The sequence below is a fragment of the Aulostomus chinensis genome, chromosome 20 (assembly GCF_037954235.1).
Source record: "Aulostomus chinensis isolate RoL2024-O1b breed Wild chromosome 20, RoL_Achi_v1.0, whole genome shotgun sequence".
Classification (NCBI taxonomy): domain Eukaryota; kingdom Metazoa; phylum Chordata; class Actinopteri; order Syngnathiformes; family Aulostomidae; genus Aulostomus; species Aulostomus chinensis.
The window spans coordinates 10136177-10162511 of record NC_141339.1 but is presented as its reverse complement, the minus strand read 5'-3'; the positions used below and the strand labels follow the sequence as shown (position 1 = coordinate 10162511).

The 26335-nt window shown below is 41.7% G+C and overlaps 1 protein-coding gene across 1 annotated transcript in view; it reads right to left on the bottom strand.

Moving 5' to 3' along the window:
• Window positions 1-26335, bottom strand: part of lama2 (laminin, alpha 2) — a 234998-nt gene that overhangs the window by 135720 nt on the left and 72943 nt on the right. Inside the window, exons 7-14 of the mRNA XM_086188853.1 lie at window positions 24774-24863; window positions 22407-22524; window positions 19181-19359; window positions 18153-18252; window positions 17698-17755; window positions 16869-16971; window positions 14493-14633; window positions 9489-9653 (exon numbers count right to left, since the gene is read on the bottom strand). Of these exons, the coding sequence (XP_086044979.1) occupies window positions 9489-9653; window positions 14493-14633; window positions 16869-16971; window positions 17698-17755; window positions 18153-18252; window positions 19181-19359; window positions 22407-22524; window positions 24774-24863 (954 nt within the window). The remainder of the gene's footprint in view (window positions 1-9488; window positions 9654-14492; window positions 14634-16868; window positions 16972-17697; window positions 17756-18152; window positions 18253-19180; window positions 19360-22406; window positions 22525-24773; window positions 24864-26335) is intronic.

Sequence of the window (26335 nt, the reverse complement as noted above, 5' to 3'; positions counted from 1 at the left end):
AGAGCCTTCTCATTGAACTGAGCCATATGTCAAGAAATTAAAAGATTCAAGCCACAAGTCCAAATTAGAAAACTATCCATCCATTTTCTTCCGCTTATTCCTGTTAAGGGTTGTGGGGGGGGGGGGGGGGGGGGCTGGAGCCGAGAGCCAGCGGCTACAGAGAGGCGGGGTTCACCCTGGACAGGTCGCCTGTCCATCTCGCCCGTTGATGCTGGGATAGGCTCCAGCCCCCCCGCGACCCTTACTAGTAAGGAATAAGCGGAAGATGACGATGGATGGAGCAGACTAATGCATCCACAACGTGGTGCAAAAGTCAGTTCCTGAGTCCAACAGGTGGTGCTTGAGAGGACACAGTTACTCACATTTTATTGCTCTCCATCAGGTGATGGCATCACAGTTTTGATGTCAGTCAGATTAAGTTTGTCACGTCTGACTTTCTTCCTGTTTCCAGCTGGTGGCGCTATGAGGCAGGGTCAGTACTGACCTGTCCATGTCTTCTGGCAGATTTCAACATTTAGCAAATATTTGAAGTCTGGAACTGATCCAACCATGTGGGAAGAAGTCATATCAGTTTTGGGATTCATAGCGAATCGTCAAAATTTTCCAGGGTGTAGCCATGTCTGCTGTGTGTGTCACATGCAGTGAATTCATTTGTGTAAACGATTTGTTTTTTTGTTGACACAGATGTTCCTAAAAAAAAGCACTAAGTTCAGCTATCAATCTTTGACCAAGCATAGGTTTTGTGAATGCACCTGTACCATATTGGACTTATTTCTGCATCGAAGGCATCACTTTTTTTGTGTGTGTGTTGTTTTGTTTTTCAAATCCTCCAATATGTGCTTATGCTAATATGTGTTAAACTTATTGATGTCTTATCAACTTCTTCTCCCATGCAGCTGGGTATTGAGCTCCTGTGTTTACATCCTCCTCTAGTGCTCTTTTTTTTTGCTTGGGTGGAGGAATACACACAGGAGACAAGCTGCTGAGCTGCCAGGAAACTCTGCATGTGAACTCAGTTAGGGACTGCAGGAACTGGCGAAGGACAAAAGGCTGATGCTTTTTTTTTTTTTTTTGGAAAGTCAAATGGGAACTGAAAAAGACCTTTCTCAGCTGACAAAAGCCCTAAACCTGCATTCTTTCAAAAAATTCTGAATGTAGAAATCTAAAAACAAATGACCCTACCTCTTCAATAGTTCAGTTAACATTTTCTTACAATGTTTATGGTCTCAATCAGGAGTTTCAAATCTTCAATACAGCATTATGGTCATGCTGGCTCTGCTCAGAGGGATTTATTGGGCAGGAAAAAATAGTCAAGTGAAAGGATCCGAATGACTCTGACAAGGGCCGAATTGTAGTGGTTACTTGACTGGGACTGAGTATCTCCAAAAGGTCTTTTTGGGTGGTCCTGGTCTGCAGTGGTTAGTACTTACCAAATGTGCTCTAAGGACAAGCAGTGAACCAGAGACAGGTTCATGTGCTCAAGGTGTTGACCCGGCCTTGAAATTCCCCAGAACTCAATCCAAACCATCATCTGGTGGATGAGCTGGACAAACAGGACCGATCCATAAAAGATCCACCTGACAACTAAGAAGACTGAAAGGATTTGCTGGTCTTGGTGCCAGGTATGACAGCACACCTTCAGAGGTCTTACGGAGGTTGGCAGATAAAGGGGGACCTATAACATGAGGCAGGTGTTGTGGCTAGTAGAGTAATTAATAAGAAATATCCATATGGAAACAAACACATTTTGCCACATGTGGTTGTATTCAGTCATATACTTAAGGTATTACGGTTTTTGATTAAGATTAGTTGAAACCAGTTTTAAATTCTGGTCTACAATGTACAACATGTACCTCAAATAACTGACATTCACATTTTTATGTGCTACGGTGCTACGGCTGGGTATGTGTACAACTTGAAGAACAGAAGAAGGAAGAAACACTGTTACATATTCAGGTTATGTGCTGCTCGATAACATGATAACGCGTGTGATTGTGTATCAAGAGACTAACTCAGTAAGCATATGACTCTGTAAGATGACAAAGAATAGCTTTGTTGTTTAGATACTGCGCCTTAGAAACAATCCAGTGTTGTTCTGCGGTCCCACGGCTTGCTGACACTTGAAAGTCAACACCAGCAGCTGGCTATGCATCAGAATTCAAGTAACAAACAAGGCCAATAGATGATGATAAATGCGATATTCAATGCAGAGGCATTTTTGAAATTCAGGCTGTGCCTGGAATCATTTACTATACAGTGTAATTCCAGTCTACATTTGAATTTCTTAATTTCAAAATCATACATTGAAAGTATACTCACTTTAATGGGTAATACTGATGCGCAACTTTGTAGAGAAACAGGCTTAGAAAGAAGGGTTCGTCATTAATAATTATAATTTGTTTTGCTTAATCAAAATAATTAAAACAAAACTTTGTTGTGTATACTTTTCTCTGTTTATCTGGATTCGGGCCACGCCTGTGGGAGGGGACAAAGATGCACTGGCAGCTTATGTTCACAGCAGCAGGATCTGCACTGTTATAGTTTGATCAATAAACACATAAATAAAGAATAAACAGGAGTTTACGGGTCGGGAGTTTACTTTGGGCCATGAATTAACATTTTTTTCCTCAGGTCAGTTAGATGCAGGTCTCTCAACCCTGGGATTACCAATACACAGATAAACCTCTACAATATCACTCAATGCAGTACAACAGCTAGTACCGAGCTGCATTATATTGAAATGCATATTATAGGTATATATTCTGTATGTCTATTATCCATTATAAATGGGCTGAAATATTACCATTCTCACTAAAATACAGTCCATTTAAAATGCACACTGCAACCTCGAGAATAAACATGCAGTTAATTTAACATCCCTCAGTCAGCGTCAATCAAAACCGCACACTATCATCTAAGTTGCTGAGTTGCAGAGCTGTCGTACTGGATTATATTCGTTTGTACAAGTGGTACAAGTGATGGCTTCGTGTATATACTCATCACAGGGTCCTTGAAACTGTCCATGACAGAATTACATTTGTGTGTGGGTTCACATTTGTCTACCATCGTGAGGCGAGAGAATAAAGCAAAGGTAAGAGTGACGCCATGAGATGGTCTGGAAGCCCGGCCTCCCGAAGCAGCTGAAGCTAATGTTACAGGACATCTTAACAAGCAATTTTGCTAGATTGAGTCAAAGCTGAGGCTGGCTTTATCGAAAGTGTAACATTCTGTGGGATGTTGATTATGTCAGGGTTTTTTTGTTTTTTAATGTCCCTATGCTGGCGAAGGGTGAACACATGACAGATGTCTCTGATACGCAATATCTCTGCAATGCCGTAACAGATTTTGTTTTGTTTTGTTTTGTTTTTCAAATTTGGCTCCAACCTCTACTGGGTCACAAGGATCAAGTGAAATTATTTTAGTAATCTAAGGTCACTGTCACCTACATACATAATATGACTGGTGAAACTTGAGGAAATGTATCCAAATTTGCCACAAATGTCCACTAGGACATCAGCTCCTAGATTTCACAAGAGATACAAAAGCCAGGAAAATGAATAGAATGTTCTCCACTAAACCATCCAAATTCTACTCTCAGTGGCACAGTAGTAGCAACAATATAGATCCACCCAGGGCAGAGACTGAACAATGCTAGAAGAGCATATGGGAGAAGGAGGCATCACACACTACCACTTCTCAGAATGGCTAATGGGCCTAAGAGCAGACCATGATCTCACCATCTCAAAAGCAGATATGAAAGACAGAGTGTTGGGTATGAAGAGCTGAACAGTGTTAGGCCCTGACATGATCCACACCTACTGGCTGAAGGAATTAAATCCACTGAATCAACACCTGAGAGCATAAAATGAAACATCTGCTGATGGATGGGACCCACCCAGAATAGTTAATCCAAGGACAGACAGTCCTGAATGTTAAGGACCCCGAGAGGGGTGTGATCCCATCCAACCACCGGCCAATAACCTGCCTCTCACAACATGGAAGCTCCTGTCAGGCAACAAAGTAGCTACGATGAATAGGCACATGGCACAGTACATGAGAGGGGGCCAGAAAGGAATTGGTAGCAATAGCAATAGGGCTAAACAACTCTGAAGGCCAACTCCAAGCCAAAGGCAGTTTATAATCAGGTGCTACTACATACCAAGGTCATGCACTATTCCCACTGCTGTTCTGCATGGGTCTGAACCCCCTCAGCTATATCATCATTAAGAGTGGCTGATCTACAGCCACTACAGGAATAGAAGAAGTGGCTGATGTCAAGAAATCTTAGAAGTGGTTGGAGAAGGCTTGATTGAAAAACAGCACAGAGGCGCTAATCATTGCAGCACAAGAGCAGGCACTTAGTACAAGATTGATAGAGGCCCCTGTGACAGTTCAGCACATAGCAGCAGGGTGTGAGACGCAGGCAGGCAGGAAGAATGTATGTAGAATGCCAGAACCAAGTGGTTGGCATGGTGGACAGGAACATCTGCACTGAGTGTGAGCTGGAAATCCATAGGACCAAATGGAAGGCCCCCCAAAGGTGGTGGAAAACTAAGATCCTGTGGTGAAATGAGGATTAAAAAAAAAAAACTACAACAATATACTGAGTGTCAAAACCAACAAGCTATCTGGCCCCTCATGGCTTCTAAACTCCATTTTGTATGAATTACCACAACATTTTATTCATCAGAAAATCAAATTCATGCTTTACCGGGTAATAGCTGCTTTGAGGCACACAAATGGACATTTGTACTCAGTACTCCTGCAAAATGTTGCAACAGAGGGCAGTGATGCTGACCAGAAATGCAATCTTAATTTCAAAACACTAATTACTGACATGGAGTGTACAGCATTCTACCAGAGAAAACATCAGTGACTAATACCCAGGTGTAATACTGTCTTTATATGCGGGCCCTGGGATTGCTGTCGAGCTCTGCACACACTTCACTGAAACACAAATGTGTGTGACAACACATTATTTGGTTAATGAAAACTGGAACAAATCTACCGTGATTGATGTGAAGGTACTTTTTCAGCTCTGTGCATGAACAAAATGTAAGGGAGCTCGAGAAGAAAGTGAGAAAATGGGAGGGAACATCCATCTTGCACGATCGCGACCAGATTAGGAGTGGCACTACACAAAAACTTCTACACACATTTCTTCTCTCTCTAATAAGTCAGAGCTCAGCAGCTTGGTAAAGGCTGACGATCCTTTGGAAGAAAGAGGGAGATTTTCTTCCACAAAGGTATTTTAAGGGAAATCCTTTTCGGAACAGATTTCATTCATCAAAACGGTGAGATATCAACTTCTATAACAAAGGTGAAATGGGAGCATTTTTCTAGACACTTCAATATTTTTCTGACTCAGGTTTGTAGCTGTGGTAGGTTTTCCTTTAAAGGATTTCCTGTTATTGTGATTATTATTGATCAAAATAGGACATAGGAAGGACAAGAAAAGTGAAAGGGATTACAGAGTATTGGCAAAGGTGGACAGAAAAAATTTCCATCCATCTTTTTCTACAAATGTTTAACATTTCCTTTTCAATTCTGGATGGATACAAAGGGGGTTATTTGACTGGTTTGGAAACAAGCAGCTTATACAAGATATAAATTCCGCATCCCTTTAAAATCAGTACTATTAAAAAACTGAACTGGAGAAATATAACCAAACACAATCCCTTATGTACTGCATATTTATAGACAGAATAATTTACCGTGAAAACAGAGCATATGTAAATATAAAATTTAAAAAAATTATGAATATTCACCCTTCTTTTCTTCTTTGGTCTCCACTAATCCCTGAGGAGATATGCATCTCTTTGTCAACTATATTCTCCACGAAGTTCTCAAGCAAGTTGTTTACTTTGTTGAGAAAGTGCAGGTAACATATAGTGAGTTGTTTTTTTTTTTTTTTTTGAGGAATAATGAAAATAAGAGTGGGAAGGCAGCGTTCAAACTTTTACTTCACCGGACTGCTGAAACTGCTGAAATAATTCACAAAAATGCTACATACAAGTGAAGAGAACAAGATGCTTACTGTACATGTGATGCTTTTTAAGACTTTTCAAGACAATTCCATCATAAAATTGGTGACAGATTATTGAATCCTCTTGTCTTCCAACTCAAGCATTGCTGTTTATATACATGGCATATATATGGTTTAATAACAAGAGGTATGTGACCATATTAAAGCGATACGTCACCCAAAAAATGTGTATTGTTTTTCCTTGGCAAATACACTTTGGCTTCAACTTAAATAATATTTTGGAGTCACAAGGATATGATCCAACAGGGAAAAAACATCTTTGTGATCTAAAGAAACCAATTAGTGAGTTGAGGCGAAGTATCGCAATAAGACAGTGCAGGTTGAGAGGGGGCTTTCAAAAGGTTTTTAACATAGAAATCTGGACAATTTGACAAAAAGCAAACTAAAAGAAGGATGAATGGAATGATCTCAAATGCTTGTGTGACTTTGATGGACCTGTCAACACCCTGTACTTTGTGCATTTATCAACAGAAGCAATTAAAGTAACTAACTTTACTTGTGACACCTTTTGAAATCCTACAATTTGAAATATTCGCCTCCTCACTTGGATCTTTTCACACATCCACAGCATAACAGTTGAAATGTCACCGAAATAACCCAGATTATAAACCATTAAAACGATGTTGCACCCTCGTAACTGCAACACTGCAAGCTCATGCTTTGGCCCATCTCTGTGACGCCTGCGCATCTGCATTTCCTTGCCAAACAAACCAGAAGCATTGTGAAAAAAATCTTCTAATAAGGGCATCCCTGAGGAAAGAGCAGTCTCTGGACCTACACAGGAGATAAAACACCCAATGAGCATCAGTGGAACATGCTTCTGGACCAATGAGCATTCACTGAACACGCTAACAGGCCAATGAGCAACCTTGGAATTCATGACATAGGAGGTCATGCACAAGAATTGAGAACGTTATCATTCACATATTTATACTTACATATATGCACTGCTGGCTTGTCATTACACACACAGCCTGTCACTTCCAGTGATACACTTTAATGTGATAGATCACAGTGAGTGTGTGTGTGTGTGTGTGTGTGTGTGTGTGTGTGTCACAATCAAGTCACATAGAATCTATCTCTGTAACACAATCAGAGATTGAAGCAAAGAATTGCTTTTTCATACACTGCTCGCACACTGCTCCTAGCGATCACACACACTCATGCACACATACAGTGGTAATTTGTTTGTTTCCCATGTTTAGAGGCATTGGTTCTGCTTCGCTGTCCTTAATGCCTCCAAAACACATCATTATCTGACTTATAAAGGCCTGTGAGTGTGTGTGAGTGTTTGTGTATCTTTGAATGAAAACGTGTTTCATCTGGTGTGATCACATGCCTGCATGTCTTTCTATCTTAGTGAGGACAAATCTTAGTTAGAAAATCTGAAGGAGGATATTTTGGCTGGTAGCCACAGATTCAAGGGAATCAAAGTGATACTTTACACAAAAAGTGTAGCTTGCCTCTCAAGTACAAATTCACGTCATGTCATGAATTTTGCCCTCCGACATCACTTCATCTATCCGGAATGCAGTAAGAACCAGCTACCTGTATTTTACCTCCCTTTACAAACTCTAAAGTGCACCGTCCCGTATAATCCTTTGCTTCTTCATGGTAGTGGAGGGTGCAACCAGATCGTTCAGCGTCATTCAACACAAAAACCAGGAAACTCTGTTGCATCACACCTCCTCCGATGTCTGAGCTCTTATTTGCATTGCAAATGTAACTGTTCAACAACTATGACCTGAAACACAACAAAATGAGCTGCTCAGTTTTAGGCACCATTAATTAAAGTACACAAGGAAACTCAACACCATGGCACAGAAACGCCAAGTAGCCATTCACGTGTGACCGACTGCAGAGTGACACACCAGTACACAAGTATAAAAGCTAGTGAACTGGAGTTGACCATGGTATAAGCTCTGCAACTATAAATCTGCTTCTATGGTTAGAATTACCTTTAGGTTCAGTTTAAGGTAAGACTTAGGGTTGTACGTTTAGTTGAGATGGCTTCACAACTGTGGAGAAAAACAAAGGTGTGTGTGTGTGTGTGTGTGTGTGTGTGTGTGTGTGTGTGTGTGTGTGTGTGTGTGATTCTGTGTCTGTGCGCTAAAAGAAAATTACGGAGTTCAACAGGCGAAACACTGTTTACCCTGAGAGAAAAAGCAAGTGGGGGGTGGGGGGGGGTAGGAGAGTCCTGGAGAGACAGAGTGAGACTTAGGAGGTGGCAGACCAATGAAAAGAAACAGGGATGGAGGGATGGTTAGAGGGATGGAGGAATAGAAGTTCAGACAAATAAATGAAATGACAAGCCAGGCCTGCAGGGTGTGAAGTAATGAAATGCAGTGGTATATTCCTCTAAGCCATGACACCCAGACAAACATCACAGCCAGTCTGTTGTTGTAACAGGGCAACAACTCGACTTCAGAAACATGGACTGAAGCTATTTGCCAGCTGGGGTGATAAAGTCTAATCACGGCTAAAGAAAACCACGGCATACATTCAAACAGTCAACATTAGCAGAAAGCAGATCCAAAGAAGCAGCGCTGGGAGGGAGGTGAGCATCCCAGCAGGATATATTTCCACCAGACTCCCATCCAGGGGATTTATTTTTAAATCGCAAACTGATCTGTTAAGTCTGTACAGTATATGCAAGTCTGTCCTAATGATGTTGCCTTTAGTCAGTTACACATTTGCATGTCACCAACTGTTGGTGTTTTGATGCACACAGTCAGAAGTTACCTCAAAGTAGTCAGATGATAAAGGTTGTGGCTGGTAACGGGTTTGATAGTCTAGGGAGTAAAACACCTTCAGAATAATCAACAAAAGCAAATTTTGTCCATATTAACTGAGAGTGTGGCTGTTGGTCCCCAGATAAAAAGGAAGTACATTTTTCAGTTACACGTTCGCCGAAGGCAGGCTGCACGGTGGTGCAGTGGTTAGCACTGTGGCCTCACAGCAAGAAGGTTTCGGGTTCGAGTCCCGGCTCGGGCACGGGATCTTTCTGTGTGGAGTTTGCATGTTCTCCCCGTGTCTGCGTGGGTTCTCTCTGGTACTCCGGCTTCTTCCCACCATCCAAAAACATGTAATTGGGGACGAGGCTGATTGATACTCTAAATTGACCGTAGGTATGAATGTCAGTGTGAATGGTTGTTCGTCTCTCTATGTTGGCCCTGCGATGGACTGGCGACCTGTCCAGGGTGTACCCTGCCTCTCGCCCGTTGACGCTGGGATAGGCTCCAGCCCCCCCACGACCCTTAATGTGTAGGAATGAGCGGAAGATGACGATGGATGGATGGATGTTCGCCGAAGTTTTTTATGCTCACGATGCAAAAAGCAAGTTTTTTAAATTTTTGATATGAAACTACATAAACAAAACTCTCTTGGTTATATTTTTATATTTAAGTATCCTGTTAGCCAAGCATGACTGTCTGCTTCTCACCTTGTTTCCCAGGTACAGCCCAGGTGCGTTCCAGTAGTAGGCGGAGCCCAGATCATTGACAACATCTGAGTGCGGGACGCTCAGATACAGAGGCGTCTGTCTATGAATAGGCCACACGCTGCCTCCTCGATCGCCAACTAGGTGCCAGCCCACTAGAGTCGTCTCCTACACGACAACATTCAGAGAGAAGGAGGAAACATTTTTAACGCTAACATTTAAACCTGCAGTAAACTTGACAGGACAGAAGAGCCTTGAGAACAGCGGGAATCTGCAGGGGAGACAGAATTAGACATTGATCTTCAACATTTTTTACACAAACAAAGAAGAAACAAGTTAATCCCTCATCGTATTTATTTCTAAAACCGACAGAATCTGAGGGAGATGACACTGATTAGCTACATTCATCTGACACCAAAAACATACATTTGCTTCAGTTAGATGCGAATGACAACCCCTTGCATTATTCCCAGACTTTTCATTGGCGAACTGATTTAAATGAATTGGACATATCTCGAACCCACACGCTCCATTCGCCTTAAACCATGCGCTTTAGATCCCCTAAATAGGGCCCTAAGTCAAAAACACCATTAGACTACAGGATCATTTGCAGAGATAATCAGTACTGATCAGCCTCAAATAGGAAACACCCTCGAATTGTTGGTAGGGGCAAATCAGATGTAAAATCGACCTGATTATCCTGTACTGTGAAACCAGCCTTCATGACGTAACATAAAACACAAATCCATCCCATTACTAATGGCCTTTCCTGCAGTTCAATTCTAAAAATACAAATTTTTTAACATCGCCTGTTTGAAATGGAATGAAAACAGTGTCAAAATATGTTTAAAGGTTTTTGTACATGTGTCACATGTCAGCCACGACGTCTTACAGCTGACACTTGGAAAGAGATTTTTTTTCTACACTCCTGAAGGATTTTGAGTGTGTGTGAAAGTGGGCGCAAATGTGTGTATGTGTGCGCGTGTGTAAGAGAGACAGCCAGACACACATCTGTCGTTGCAATTAACCTGACCTTGGTTTCCCCTTTTGAACACACGCTCGCGCACGCGCGCGCGCGCACACACACACACACACACACACACACACACACTATCGGTGTCTAAATCAAAGCTGTCATCCTGTCAGCGTACCCTCTCCCCTCTTCTCCCACCCCGACTGTCAGTCAAAAACTGTTTTCCTCTTTTCACCTCTGACTTGCCTCTTGTCTCGTTCTCCCTTCTCCTTTCCAATCGTGTCCTCTCCTCTTTTCTCCTCTCACCTCCTCCCTCATTTTCTTGCCTCTCCTTTGCTCTAACCTTCAATACACTCCTCCTGCATTCAACATTTGAACCAAAAAAGATTTTGCTTTCACATTTATACTTGCGTGATATTTATAAAACTCTGTCTCGTCTTAACCTGTCATTCTGTTATGTGTTTATTTCCTTTTGTGCATATGTACACACGGAAGAGATATCGAAATAACCTGTTATTATAAAATGCCAAACGAAAGTTGAATGCAATATTGTTGCCCAAACTCTGACAGAGTTTGAAGTTTGACTCTTTTTCATAGAACAACCATTCCCTTCTTTCCCTGTTGGCTGTTAAGTTACAATATCAACCATGGATATACAGCTTACATTCATGTATTGTATATATTAACATTTGTACAATATATAAGCTAAGTTTGGCCCTAATGGACAGATATCCTCATCCTCCTGTGTGTGTGTGTGTGTGTGTGTGTGTGTGTGTGTGTGTGCGTGTGCATGTGTGTGTGCGTGTCATGAAGGGAGGCGTGGTCTTGGCTCAGTCTAGTCTCCTGTAATCATAGCTCCGATGTCGTTTTCTCATTACAGATTTCAGTTGAGAATTTATGCCACATTAGGAGTAGAATTGACACTTTAAAGAAAAACAAACAACTTGCAAAAAGGGCACTTATCTGTCCGATGGCAAAAGTGCTTGTGTTAAAAACAGTACGCTAGCTCACTTCAAGGCAGTGGTGTCAAAAAATTTTGTTAATGTGATTATGGTGAATTATGGTCCTTGATTGAAAGGAATCGTGGACTTGGAGCTGTGTCCACCAAAGCATTTTTGCTGTTGTTTTATTTCAGCTGAAAATGCTCGTCACAGTTCTGACAGCGTCTGGCTAGGAGTGGCTGAGTGGAGGGTCAGTGTTTCAGCTGAGACTCTGTGGTCACTATGATAAGGAACATCTGCTGCACTGAGTAAAGCACTTCCTGTCCTCCAAAGTCAGAACTGAACCCTACAAGACAGCGAGTCGGAGAGAGTGAATTTATGAGTAAATGTCTCAGTGAGTACCATCATCTGCCTACGTATGCAGGACATGATGGTTTGTCTTGGTAGTATTTTCTTTTACCAAATGCAGCATTTCAGTTTTTTAAGAATTCATTGAAGCCCTCGGCAAAGAGGACTTCCTCAATGAGGACCCTGAACAGCCTGTGACCAGAGAACTGTTCAGCTATTTCAGCCTCATCCAGTTGATGAACCAGGTGGCAGAGCTGCTGATCAGTACAGAGGAGGGGCTGTAGCTTGCAATCACCCTCATCCATGAGAAGACAATCTCAGATCCCAACATCTGTGCCGCTGTCTGAGGGTGTGAGACGTGATTGTGTTTAAATATTTCAAGCTATTAAACCATGAACGAGAACAATGGTTTTCAACCCGATGAGAGTTCATTTCTGGCCAAATGGTTGTGTGGGGGAAGAAAAATGTACTTTTATAGACCAGAAATTTTTATTCTGGGGGTTTTGTCTCAAAAAGTTTGAGAAGCACTTGACCAGAGCTGCTTAGAGAAGGGTGTTTTCAAACTGTTGACTAGTATGATTCATACTGATAAACTGTTTTTTAAGGTTAACGATTATTATTGAGATGAATACCACATTCTTTCTTTATTTCTCTGTTAGTCCCAGATGAACAAGTATCTAAAGCAGATGGAGAAGATCATGAGAGGGAGACAGGCAACCTCCAGGATCTTTGTTATGCTACAGGATGTGTTGAACTTCAGTCAGGTAGATATTCAGTCTTTTTTAACAACACATACAGATTTCCTCCACTAGATACACCCACATTGAAATAAATTACTTTTATATTTAGCATCATTGAAATAAAAACCTGAACATCTGCAATTGATGTTTGTCCCCTTTAGAACTTTTGCAGAATGCTTTTACATTGTGTACGAAATAGTCTTTGGAAATCTGGGATGTTGATTTAAACTGAGTATTTGAACTGTTTTCACATCGTTATGAACCATCTGTTTTCCCTGTGCCATAGTCTAAATGGGTGGCTTACAGACATGTTCAAGGTCGTATCAACATTAACCTAAAGAAGGCTGAGGTAGAAGTCAAGCAGCAGCAGCTCCAGGCTAATAATGAGGGGTGAGATGGTCACAATAATAGAAGGAGCTGGGTCGAAATTGCCGAGTAAAAAGGCAAGCAGCTCAACAAGGCTGCAAATGCAGGGAAACCCTCCCCAAAGAGGTCCGCTACTGATGGACTGAGGATTGAACATACCAGGACAGGGCTGGCAGATCCAAAATCATGATCCATGGACCCCCATAGAGCTGTTATCAAGACCACCAAGGTCAAGCTCAAATCCTTTTCACTCTAACTCCTGACTGTTGTCTTTTGGATGCACTGAGAGAAATGACCAAATGCAGCTCTATGATGATCTATTTTTACCTGACTGGACTATACTGAACTTGAAATATTGTATTTTCCCTACAGCCTGGTGTCTGGACAACATGCAGCTTCCTTCGCTAAGAGGTCTTCTACTGAAGAGGACCGAAGGTTGAACACACCAAGAGAGGGCTGTCAGAGATGACACCACAATGAGTAGGGGAATTCAGAGCAGAAGACTAACACGATGGATACTCTACGACCACAGAGGTGAAGTCTAAATCCTTTTCAGTCCAAGTCCTGTCTCATGTTCAAGATACACAGAAAGAAATGATGAGTATTGCACAAAAATGCAGCTCTATGTAGATCTAGTTTGATTTGATGAGACCCAATTGAAGTTGTGTTTTTATTGAACTCCTTCTACCCTGGTGATCTGGACAACATGCAGCTCCACAAGGCAGCAAACCCATGAAGAAAGCCTCCTCATCAATTGACAATCACAGTTTATACAAGATGATAGGATGGGAGTTCGGGATGGGTCGCATGGAGTCAAAGGAACCTGATCAGAAGGTCTCCAGGGGTGAGGAGCTCCACAAACCACAGGACGGGTTCCTTCACAACCAGCTGATCAGAGACTGGGCGAAGGAGTGCCACGCTTCTGACTGATTTATTGACAGCAGCAGCAGCAGCAGACTGATGGCTAACAACAGCAAACTATCCAAAACTGTACTTCATGCTGTCAGATAGATGTATGAAAAAATGTGCAGCGTATGCTGTTACTCGATAATTTGAATAAAATAAGTAGATAAGTAAAGAAAAAGAAGTAGCAGTGTTTCAGTAATTACTGCTTCTGTACAAATGGTGCAATTATGATGTATCACTATTCTGCAAGTGGTGATAAAGTTTATTGCATCTCAGTAAACTACAAAAGGTCACACAATTTCTTTGTACTTAATTCAGTAAAGCAGCATTTAGTGACAAAGGGGAAAACTGTTGGGAACAGTGACTAAAATATGCCATGAAATGCTTTAAAATAATATCTAAAAACGAATCTGGGCCTTAATTAAATGTGATATAAATAGATTAATCTTTTTCATTTTCCTCCGTATTTATTTAGCGGTGAAAAAAATGTCCCTAATCTTTTATGTTTTCTACAACTTTCCTTTTGTCTATAAACTTCCCTTTTTTAATTTATTTATTGTATTTTACTTGTGTATTTAAAATTCAAACTCAAGTCAAAGCAGTACTTCCTTTTGTACTGCTCAGTTAAAAAATCATATCAAGTGAGGGCACTTCTGTGTGTGTGTGTGTGTGTGTGTGTGTGTGTGTGTGTGTGTGTGTGTGTGTGTGTGTGAATGAGGGAGGGATTTCTTACATTTTGATAAGCCCATGTAGAGGCGGAGCAGTGACTGGACACGCCCATACAAGAACACTTTTCACAGCCACGTCGATTGTCACGTTGGAGATTGAAGAAACCAAGTTTACAGCGGTCGCAATTCTCTCCCTCCACATTTTCCTTTAGGGTCGAGGGAAGGAATGAGAGAGAGAGAGAGAGAGAATGAGAGAGAGAGAAGAAAATGAAAGACAAGAAGCAATAAAATGCCTCATCAGCACAAGGTACGTTATTGTAGAAGCACTGAGAGGCAAGTGGGGGAAGCCTGATCTCTCCTGTGTACGTGATTGAAGAGGCTGAGGTGCCCCATTAACCAGTCCTAACAGAAAGCTACTTTACTCAACATAGAACCTGTCACTCATTGTTTCCCAGATTTGGATTTCCTTAACAGTTGATGAAGAGCTGGACTGTGTTACCTTCATATTGTCAATAGGTCTGGATTTAATAAGCTAGAATCTCAGGGACAACGTGCAGGTGGCAGCAACAGAGGATGAATATATATGGATCAAACGGATTAGACAGTTTATACTATTTATAGACCAATGTGTGCTTCTTTGTATCTGTATTACAATTGATTTTTGGTTATACGTATTTGTATAAGAGTCTGAGGAAGGTTAGCTTTCGTCTCTCTTGGGATTAAATTGAAAAGTTGAATCATCTGTGAGGGACTCGGAGCAGAGCCGCTACTCTTACATGTCGAAATCATTCATCTATTGGAAATTGGAAGGAAAATCACTGTCAGTGCATTGGAAACAACAAGCTGCTTGTGACTGCTTTAATTATTATGTTACATCACATTATGATACACAAAAAAAGATCATCGAAGACAAAATGGACCGAAAATATAGAAGTCTGCAACACTGATTATCTCCAATGTTATAAACTCTTAAACTCTGCACCATCTGTTTTCATAAACAGAGTTTTGGTTTGTTTCCTCCATTAGGTCCAATGTAAAGTTTAATTTATTCACACCTGAAGCAAAACAAACTGTAGTTCACTTGGGAACAGACTGAGACCTGGAGTTCGGTGGCTTTGGTACGATTCGGGGGACGGTGCAAGAAATTAGCATTTATAATAAGGTACAGTTTGCTTTCACACTGTCACTTTGTCAGGTGGTCAGAATACAGACTCTGCCAAGATGACACAACCACGTCTTTAATGATGTTGTGTGGGTAACATGGTCTTATTTTGCCCTGCAGTTTACAAGCACATTTCAGATGGAGCTTTTTCACTTTTTGTCACATTAATTGGCAAGTTGTGTTCTTAAACTGTGTGGCACGGTGGTGCAGTGGTCAGCACTGTCACCTCACAGCAAGAAGTTTCCGGGTTCGAGCCCCGGCTCGAGCACAGGATCTTTCTGTGTGGAGTCTGCATGTTCTCCCTGTTACTGTGTGGGTTCTCTCTGGTACTCCAGCTTCCTCCCACAGTCCAAAGACATCAAGAGGGGACGAGGCTGATTGATACTCTAAATTGACTGTAGGTGTGACTGTGAGTGTAAATGGTTGTCTGTCTCTATGTGTTGGTCCTGAGATGGACTGGTGACCCGTCCAGGGTGAACCCCACTTCTCGCCCAAAGGCTGCTGGGATAGGCTCCAGCCCCCTGCCATGACTCTTAACAGGATAAGCGGTAAAAAAATGGATGGATGCTTCTTAAACTGCTCACGTTTCGCTCCCAAAACTCCTGCTACTTATATCCACATTTACAATTTCCACTGTCCTTATAAAAGAGACCTGTGGTGTTGTAAGAATGTCCAGCTACAACATAGTGTTTAGGCCCCTTTTTACTCCCCTCTAAGCACGAAAAAAAGGTCCTGCCCTCCTCCTCCTCCTCCTCTCTACCTCTTCACAGTCTTGCAGTGTTGTCACCTGCATGTGAGCTAATTAAATTAACAATTTTTTGTTCAGTTCCTGTATTTGGTAAGTTTTATTAAACACATCAAGCAAACCGCATCATGGTCCACTGGGAAACAGACTTCAAGCAGTAGCAGGAGTGTCCCAACATTTTCAAGTGGACCATGGTCTTTGGGCTCTGTTCGGGATGGTCCATTTGTTTGGATGGACAGTGGTCTGCAGTACGGCCTGGAAGTGGTTCCACAAGTGTAACTTAGGTTCGGATCAAACTGAAAACTCCCGACAAAAAGAGGATGTTGTTTCAGCTGCACCTCAAAGATCTGATCAGTCATTTGAGGAAAAAAAATGATTTTCTTAAGGATTAAAAATATAGATTGAATGAATTGAAATGTTTCACCTATTCTTTTGTCACATACAGTTTAGATTTGTTTTTCTCTCACTTGCCTCTTAGTAACAGGGCTCACATTGAGTATTTGGAATTATTTGAGAGCAAGTGTGTGTATGGACCTTGCAAAGGCAGGGTGTTATACAGGGGTCAGCATTGGTACTTCCTTCCAAGCTGCACTTACAACGCTGACAGGATGGGTAGCCCATATAACCAACAGCACACCTAAAGAAAAAAAAAAGAGTTTAATAACAATAATAATAATTACACAGATGAAGGTGGTGGGTATTAGAGAAGCCACATCATATCCAGAAGGTCAAAAGGTGAATTCTCCTGACAACCCCTTGCCTCCACTCTAGTCAAAGTCAGACACTTGACGCTCCAGTTTGGAACAAACAGCTGACCTTGCACCGCAGGTGATGTGCATGTATGCGCAATAAGGCTCTCAGAGGAAATAATACCCCTAATTAACAGAGAAAGTAAGCCAAGTCAGTAAAGAGCATTTTATTAAAACCGTGCTTATTTTAATTGCCTGATTTGCAGGCTGTTCAAAAAGTTTATTGGAAAACTTGTAGAAGATTTAAGATTAGATTAGATTAAGCTTGAGTGATTGAGCTGCTGCAGCAGAAAAACAAGGATTTATAATCACAAGTGGAATGTCTTGCATTTACACACTTGATTCTTTACATCCTGTGAGCTACAATAGAAAGTGTGACACAGACAGATAACAAATATCATTTAAGATCTTAATGGAAACTTTCTGGCAATTTTCAAACACTAATTGGAACAGACAACAGCTGAAAGGTTCAGCTCACCTGTCAAAATGTGTCTCTATCTTAATCTGTGTGTGCTTGCCTTGGTGTGTGTGTGTGTGTGTGTGTGTGTGTGTGTGTGTGTGTGTGTGTATGTGTGTGTGTGTGTGTGTGTGTGAGTGTGTGTATATCCCCTTGCCTGTCACATCGCAGACCCCCAAAACCATCCTTACACCGGCATGACCCTGCTGGCTGGGCTGTCAGTCAAAACGCACACAAAGACACAACCAATATTACAATTATTTCAGAAAAAAAACAGCAATGTGTGTAAAAGACTGGTGAACTCTTTGAAGTCGCAGCAGCTAAAATACCTTCCCTTTTACCAGACACAGAACCAGTAAAAACATGCTCTTTTAGATTATTCAGTAACAGAAACTCTATGCAAACAGCCAAACTCAACCAACCCCCCATTCCTGCAGGAAATCATGCTGGACTCAATCGAAGAAATGCTACGTACAACTCACTTTACAATGAATTAAAAGAATGAACATGCACTAATTAACTGCATTTGTGTCCAATGAGAAGCTTTCAAGACATGAAGCACAAACAGAAAAACTGATAGATGAAGCACAGATGGGTAATATATTTTCATACTGGCCGATGCCTGGCTAGGATCTGCGACACATGATTGGCTGAGAGAACCGTGTGAGTCACATGAGCAAGGGAGGCAGGGGTTTTCATCCTCAGCATTCACCTTGACGGGGCGGGAAAACAAAAATTAACAGTTGCTTAAAGGACCACACCAAATTTGGGGAAATATGTCTATTTTTAATCACTTTTAATGCCAGATAAACACACAGACTGCTCTCCTCTCTGTATGCATGACAGATTTCCAAGCCCTCGCCCGTCAGTCGACAGCTAGTTAGCTTAGCTGCTATGAATGCTAGCAGTGGGGCAGTAGAGAGAGCTTTCTTGGAAGAAATCAAAATGATCTTGACTTGCATTAAGCGATTTAGGGTTGTGTTTAAGATTTGCTGATAAAAGAATTGTTGAGAATTACAAGAGGATGTTTTTTTAAGTCAAAACCAAACCCAGAGCTACTTTCTTGAGCAGGCGTAATGCACAATGATTTGACGGAGCACCTCAAAAACTCACAGACTTTTGTGAGTTTTTTCTTTTGTGAGTCTGTGGACGACAAGAAGAGCGACTGCTTCTAACAATCGTGGCTGATTTTGTGAAAGGGGATTACGTCTGGTCAAACCGTGACCCTGATCCTGTCTGAGAGAAGAATATACACAGAGGATGAACTATGGGCTTTTGAAGCTGAAAGAACGAGATGAGATGGGACGCTGAGGCCGGTCAAGTAATTCCAAACATACAGCAAATGTTAAACACAACCTTAGTCTATTCAGAATAAAAGTGTAGTTACTAACTTTTGAGACAGCTTTTTCAACTGCTCCACGGCTAGCCTTCTTTTGTAGCTAAGCTAACTAGCTGTAAGCAGTCCGGTGGGGGTCTGGAGCGCCATAATGCTCACATAGAGGAGAGAGGGGTATCTATCTGCTCCCAGTCTGACACAATAAATGATGGACGATCAGTTTATTTCTCCAAATTGATATTTTGTTTCTATAATAATAACAAATTTCAATGAGGACACAGATATTGGATTAAAAGTGACATACTCCAGCAGGTCTGTAGTATCCAGCAACACAGGTCTGACAGTTGAAACCATCCGTGTTGTCACGGCAAGCGATACAGACTCCGCCCCCTCTGTACTGGCCATGGATGTCCAGGCTGAGTGACAGGTCTGCTACAGTCTGATTGAAGTAGCATTCCTCTGCCTTCCCGTGGCAGTTACACTCTATAGACAGAGGCAAGAAGACATGCAGCAGTTGGCATTGAAATACTGAGCAGGAAGTAAAAAAACAAAGGCAAGAGAATATCAAAATAGCTAAAACAGGGACAATGTGTCGAATACATCATCTCAGTGATTCTCAAACTGTGGAGCAGTTAGCTCCCTCAAGTGGCACGCAGAGGAATCCTAGGCCCTCAAGTGGCACGCAGAGGAATCCTAGGAGTAATTTTTGTGAAAATGAAAGAGGTTAAAAAAAAATTTAAAAAACAATACTATCAAAACAGTAAATACTTTTAATGCTAATATGTAAATGGCATTGTGATTCACAGTAACCTTTGTCTTTCTTGTCATATTTTGTGTCAGACTGCTCACCGGTAAAGTTCAATCACATCCTACATGGGGCACGCATAAGTCATCCATGTCCAAACCAGGTGAAACTACTTCCACTACTACCTGGTGAGGTCGCAAGTGAAGGTAAAATGAAAGGTTCCAATACAAAAAGGACCTATCAGGAAAAGAAATGCGGAGCAGGAGGAGAATACTTGGCCCAGCACTGTTTGAACCAAAGTTGTTGACAGTGAGCCAAGCACGTGCTGCTGTTAATGTTAGCAATGAACGATGTATGGCAGTGAGGGGATGTGACTCAGTTTATCTCAAATTTGGATTCAGTTGGACTGAGGAAGAGCCGAGGCCCCAACGTGTGGTATGTGGTTTCCGACGACAAACTGAACCTGGATGTAGGCGTCAGAGATAGCATCATGGCACACCTTGTCTCACTCAGATAACAGCTCTGTGAATATTCCCCTGTGATGGCTGAAGCAAATGACTGGATGAGAAAGCTGCAATCTCTGATATGTCCAGTTACTTCGCTGTTGGTGAGCAGAAAAGTTTGATTTAACTGCCTTGTGACGAAACATTGAAGTCTGCTTTCACAAAAACGCTTGCGGTTGGACTTGCAGCAACACAGCGAACGTCCAGCGCTCGAGTCAGGCTGTGCGCTTTGTCCTTCCTTTCATGACAAGATACCAGTCCGAGAGAAGCCTCCCTGCACTTGCTGCGTTCTAGACCCCACACAGGAGCTGGATGGATGCTGAGCCTGGCCTGAGACTGAGGCTGACGTTAATCGATCCAGAGTTTGCAAGAGCCTCCTTCACATTACGCTTGTGTCAGTTCACAACACTCACCAACATGCTTGTCAGTGGTTGTCTTGTAATATATCTATATTTAACCTTAAATGTAATTTTCATATATGAGAAGAGTTGTGTGTGTGTGTGTGTGTGTGTGTGTGTGTATTAGAGGGGAGTGACATAATATTTTTTTCACTCACTGAGTACGGCTGTGTGTTAAAGGAGGGGCTGCCCACTGGCATATGACCGTTGTGTGGCTGAGATGCCAGTCACCACACCATGGCTCACAGTGGCCAAAAAAAAAAATTAACAGGAATAAACGTGAGTCATGTCTAGCTGTAGGCTACTGCCATGCCACTGTATTTTCAACATCATCACGTTATCACATCATCACGTCATCACAGCGGTATTCCTAAAGCCTATTTTTTTCTGAGGCGGTACTTGGTTTAAAAAGTTTGAGAACCACTGCATTATATAAACGGATGTTATATGGTGATGGTAAGCGTTTAACAAAAGTGAGCCATGTCAAATGCCTTGACTGTAAATGTACTGTATTTGATGGTCTCTGGCTTTGACCCTCCGCCCACTGTTCTCACACACTTTCAGTCGTGGTTGGTTTTAGACATGAACCTATGAGTTAGTAGTCTTGGACCCTCCGCCCACTGTTCAAGCGAACTCCATTAGGAGTGCAGCACTCTTCATCACTGCCTGGTTTTCACAGTTCTGCCAGGCGGAATAACAGGGGAGGAGACAAATTAGCAAGTTTTATCTGCGGATAACAATCCAGGGAAATTCTCCAGATCTGATCTCAGAGCTGGCACTGCTGGCCTGCGAAGCTGTGTAGTGCTACCGGACTTTTCCACTCAGCTGTACTTGGCTGCCATACCTCCTGGACACCAGTCTTTCCCCCAGGCTGCCCCTAGCCCATCCATTCCCAGCTTTAGATCACTTCTGACAGGGCTTGTGAATCAGGTTGGGATACTCTGCTCTTTCCCGGAATGGCTTGACTTTATAGTGGTCGTTTCCTTTAACAGTGCGATCACTCAGTGGTTTTCACATGCACTTTTTCTTTCAGTAGCATTGTGTTGAGGCAGCAGGAACATCTATCAGGCCATTAAGACCAAAGAGCATCTGTTACCAACCTGTCAATTGTAAATGTTGATTTTGTTGTTGTTGTTGTTGTTTTTTGATCAGTTGTTTTTCTGTAAACAACCGTGACTGAAACAACCAAACTACTTGCCTGAATCGGTGGAAGTCCTGTTGGAAAAGTAAATGAGGTCATGTGTGGGCCTGTAACTTTATCTAGAGGTATTTACAATGATGCAAATGATGTGAAAAGCAGCAGTGGAGAGGATGGAGGTCTCCTGAGCCTGCGTGGGAATGCTTGCCACTTCTAACTCAGATTACCCTGTCATTTAATTGTAAAAACTTGATCAAAATAATGCTAAATGTGACAAAAGTAACTATAACACAAGGTCGATGTATAGAATTAGTCATTTATTTCCACAAGACTACCAGTGACCTTTTTTTAAAAAATTAAAATACATATTTTCTGAATGGAGTTGGTATTTGATCAGCGACAGTACATTTTATACTTCTTAGGTTTGTTGTTTTAGGCGCCATACACGGTACACTTATACTATCCCAGCTTAAATTCAAACCTTTAGATAAAAAATGTCAAATTATTGCAAATTTTGAGATGGATCAAGGATTCTGTCGCGCTATCATGGCGCTCCTCAACTGAAGTTTGTTAAAGGAGATGGTGGGTGTGTCGGTGTGAAATCAAATTTGCATTTCATTCATGGTACCCAAAGTTTTGAAAAACTTAAAAGATGTATGTGGATGTAGCTACACTATCAAATCCTGAATAGTGTTGTCTTGTGGGTAATCGTGGGCATGCCAATTTTTCTGTTGTGTTTTCCTTACTTTCACAAACACGTCGTGTGAGGATGGTTCCTGCCATCCATGGCTGCTGGTTGTAACCAGGGCAACAACGATCACAGCTCTCCCCGCATGTGTTGTGTTCGCATTTGCAGCTGAACTTCTGCACACACAAACACACACACAGATTCACAAAACATAAAAAATTCCACGTCAACAGCACAGATTTGTCAGACATGAACAACCAACATGTGTAATGAATAGATTTTCAACGAAATAAAAGTTGGTGTCAGAGAGCAAAACCCCTAACGATTTGAGTCGCCACAAAAGTTGAACGTCAGTTTAGCTACATTTTATCCAAAACCAAGCTCGATTAAGTAAATTTAAGAAAAATTAGGCTTGGGATTGCATGACTCTCGCACATCTTTGCTGCTTTCAAATATAAAATAACTACAGTATATGGAGGGAGCCGTTTCTATTTTTGGACTAAAAACCTTTACATATTACAAAATCATAACAAAATCTGTCTATGGTCACACCAGACCTCTGAAAACAAAAACTAATTACATCTTAAGTGCCATAGCCATGCGTGCCGTAATAATACCTGCAACCTGCTGAGATGTGTGATTCCACACTGAGAAATTCTTTTTGTTTTTTTTGTTTTTTTTTTAAACTTTGCTGATTACTTGAACTTCATGGTCAGGAACGCAAAAGTTTTTACTCTTATAGAGGATTAAATGCAGCTTGATTGAACTCTTTTTTTGTTACATTATGTGGCACTTGCACGCATGCTAGAATGACTGGCAGCATACTGGTAATTACCGGTGTACGTGTGTAACCTGCTGAAGGCTGATCAAACAACTATGTATTCACAGGAGACGCCAATGAAAGAACTGGTTTCCCTTTCCAGAATATCAGTCAGTAACAAACAGGTTCATTATTTCTTCCCCAGGAGATGAGTGAATTCCTAACTAAACACAGTTAGAGCAGAATGCAGCAGGACATCTGCCAACACCAAGGTTTAGCAATTCAATTCAGGATTTTGTGTAAATTGGTTGATTGGAGAGGGTGCCAGATTTAACTGAGAGGAGGACAATAGCTCAGCCAGAGCCAAGTTGGGATATTTTGGCATAATTGAATGTGCCTCTTTTATCAACTCTGGCTTTTGTGCTGAGCGTGCGCCTGATCCAGTGTTCTGTAGACGATCATCAACAAATCATCTCGCAGGTCTTCACCCTTTCTGCTCTCTGAACATCTGCCCAGCACAAAACGGCATGGCTGAATGAACTCGTAACAGAGTAAAGGAGCTAAACGTCCTGTGGGATCAGAAGGCGAGAAATTTATCTGTTACATCTGCTGTATTCATTCTCCTTCACAACACCTCCGTCTCAATGGCCCCTAAATGTTAACTAAAGAAGAGGGCTGCTCATAATGTGTTGAATGTCTTATATTTAAGACTATACCGTTTTTCCAAGTCAGAAAAAAGGTTCAGTATTCAATAAAATATTATACAATGTAATATTCAACCTGCGTATTTATTTGGCACACCATGGACAAACCAAAGTGGGATACTATATTTGCTCTACAACAAATCCTCTCTTCAATAGGAAAAGTACTGTATTTTAAGTGTAGTTTTGGAATCTGTAATTTATGGTTGATCTGAGAGGTGTTCAACCCTAATTCATACAAGTGGACTGGACCAGGAGACTGTGTGAATGATTCAAGCTTCCTTGGGAAACAGTAAAGTTACAGTTGAAGAAGCTATAAGGTAAACACTCAAGCTAAGAAAGAGATGTAAAATACTTTGAGTAAAAGTAAGAGATGAAGCAAAGACTCAGGTAAACCCCCCCCCAACTTTTTTTTTTTAACAGAATTGAGAATGAAAAGTGAAATTGTAAGAAAGAACACAAAAGAGAAAACAATAACAAAGGAGTGACATCACTTATCAATTACATCATCACCGAGACACAAGTGTCACAAAGACTTTGTGGTTCTGCCTCGGGACATGTAAGGGACACGAGGCTGTGTGTGTGTGTGTGTGTGTGTGTGTGTGTGTGTGTGTGTGTGTGTGTGTGTGTGTGTGTGTGTGTGTGTGTGTGTGTGTGAGAGAGAGAGAGAGAGAGAGAGCGAGAGAGAGAAAAGAGAGAAAGATCAGGTGTCTGGTATCAAACACTCAACTGTTTGAAGTGACATGAGAGACAACGCTTCGCTGTGTCACCTGTGTCCCCCACAGCATAGCATACACACACACACACACACACACACACACACACACACATGCAGTCTGATATAAAGCGGCAGATAAAAAGCTGATGCCTGAGGGTACATTTCACTCCTCTTTTTTCTTGGTTACTGGTTGTTGCTGCTGGCTGGACTGAGAGGGAGAGAAAACTGAGAGATTTTTTTTTTTACCTTTGTAATGTTGTTGAGTGGACAAGCCTCGGCGTGACCGTAACAGATACACATCCCTCCAACCGAAATATCCTTAATGGAATAGTAGTACTGAGGACACAGAGAGAGAGAGAGAGAGAGAGAGAGAGAGAGAGAGAGAGATGACATGCTAGAATCAGTTTATTAACAGCTAAAGAAGCATGAAAAAGACTTGGGCTTCCAGAGTAACCACGTGAAGAATGAGATGTCTGTAGTAACATGTTTGCTTAAAGAGAGAATGTCATCTTTCTTTAGCATCTTAAGTGATATAGACATGTCTGGGGTCTGCATCAAATTTCCTTTTGCTATGATTTAAGAAAGAAAAGACCAAATAATACAGATTGTGCTAGAAATAACAACAACACAATGTTAATTTGTATAAAAAGTTTTGTTCCGTCTTTCCACAAGGTTAACAGGGAGCGACTTTTAAAATCATTGTTTTCTGAATGGAATTTGTGTTTGATTAGCTACACTAAGTTTTGAAACACTTAGGTATTGTCTGTGTGGGCTTCATAAATTGTGCCAGAATGAATTCAATTGGGAAACAGTGCTGAAATATTTCAAATGATTTAAAAACCTTTATATCTCAGTGAACTTGCAAGGGTAGATCCAGCTGTTTCATGAAAGAGTGGAAGGATAGAACATGGACCAAAGAAGAACCTATTACATTTGGGAGGGATCAGGATTACTGCCCTGACACAGGATTTTTTTTCTTCTTCTAAGTGTTACAGTATCACCTGAACTGTCATTGTTCAGTTATCCACTTAAGGGGCTCTATTTTAAGCATGGCGCAAGCTGGCGCTCAGTCAGACGCTCAGTCAGGCGCAAGCTTCATTGCTAGTGTCAATCCGCTGAAAATGTCATTTTTTATGCCGAGAAATGTCATTCTTTAACTGGCAAAGAACTTGCGCTCCATCTGACAGTTGCTTAAGTATGTTAATAAGGCATGGTCTGGCTCATCTGTGGTGCATTGCTATTTTGGAACAGCAGAAAACGTTTGCACCACAGACCAGGCAGAGGTTGTTCTTTGGTCAGTGGCATTAAGTGTGAAGTGCTATGTAAAGAATGCATCAATCAGATGTGAAGCAGTGTAAGTTGATTCTATTGGTGCCTGATAACGTGGAAACACTGGCTGCCACCTCCTCCCAAGCCTGCTTCCCCTCCGATGGCTTCGGTGGATGCCTGCTGCTCCTGTATGTTAGATGGAAACATGATTGTGTACCTTCACCCGGAGCACGCGCAAGTCTGTTTCCAGATTAGCAGCGCTCACTTCTCCATGCTTGAAATGCGTGCACCACTGAAATAGCAACATGCCAAGTCCCGGCGCTGCTTGGGCTTTCAAGGGAATGACACAAGGCACTCTGATTGGTTTGAGTGATGTCACGCCTGATACACACGTATAAATAATTAGCCGTCTAATGGTGGCCTTTTTATGCAGCGTGCATACACATAGCACCATCAACTAACTGCCTGGCGCCATAAATGGTTTAAATAGGACTGTGTTCTCCTGGTGTGTCATCTCTGTTTTACTTCTGCTTTATTTC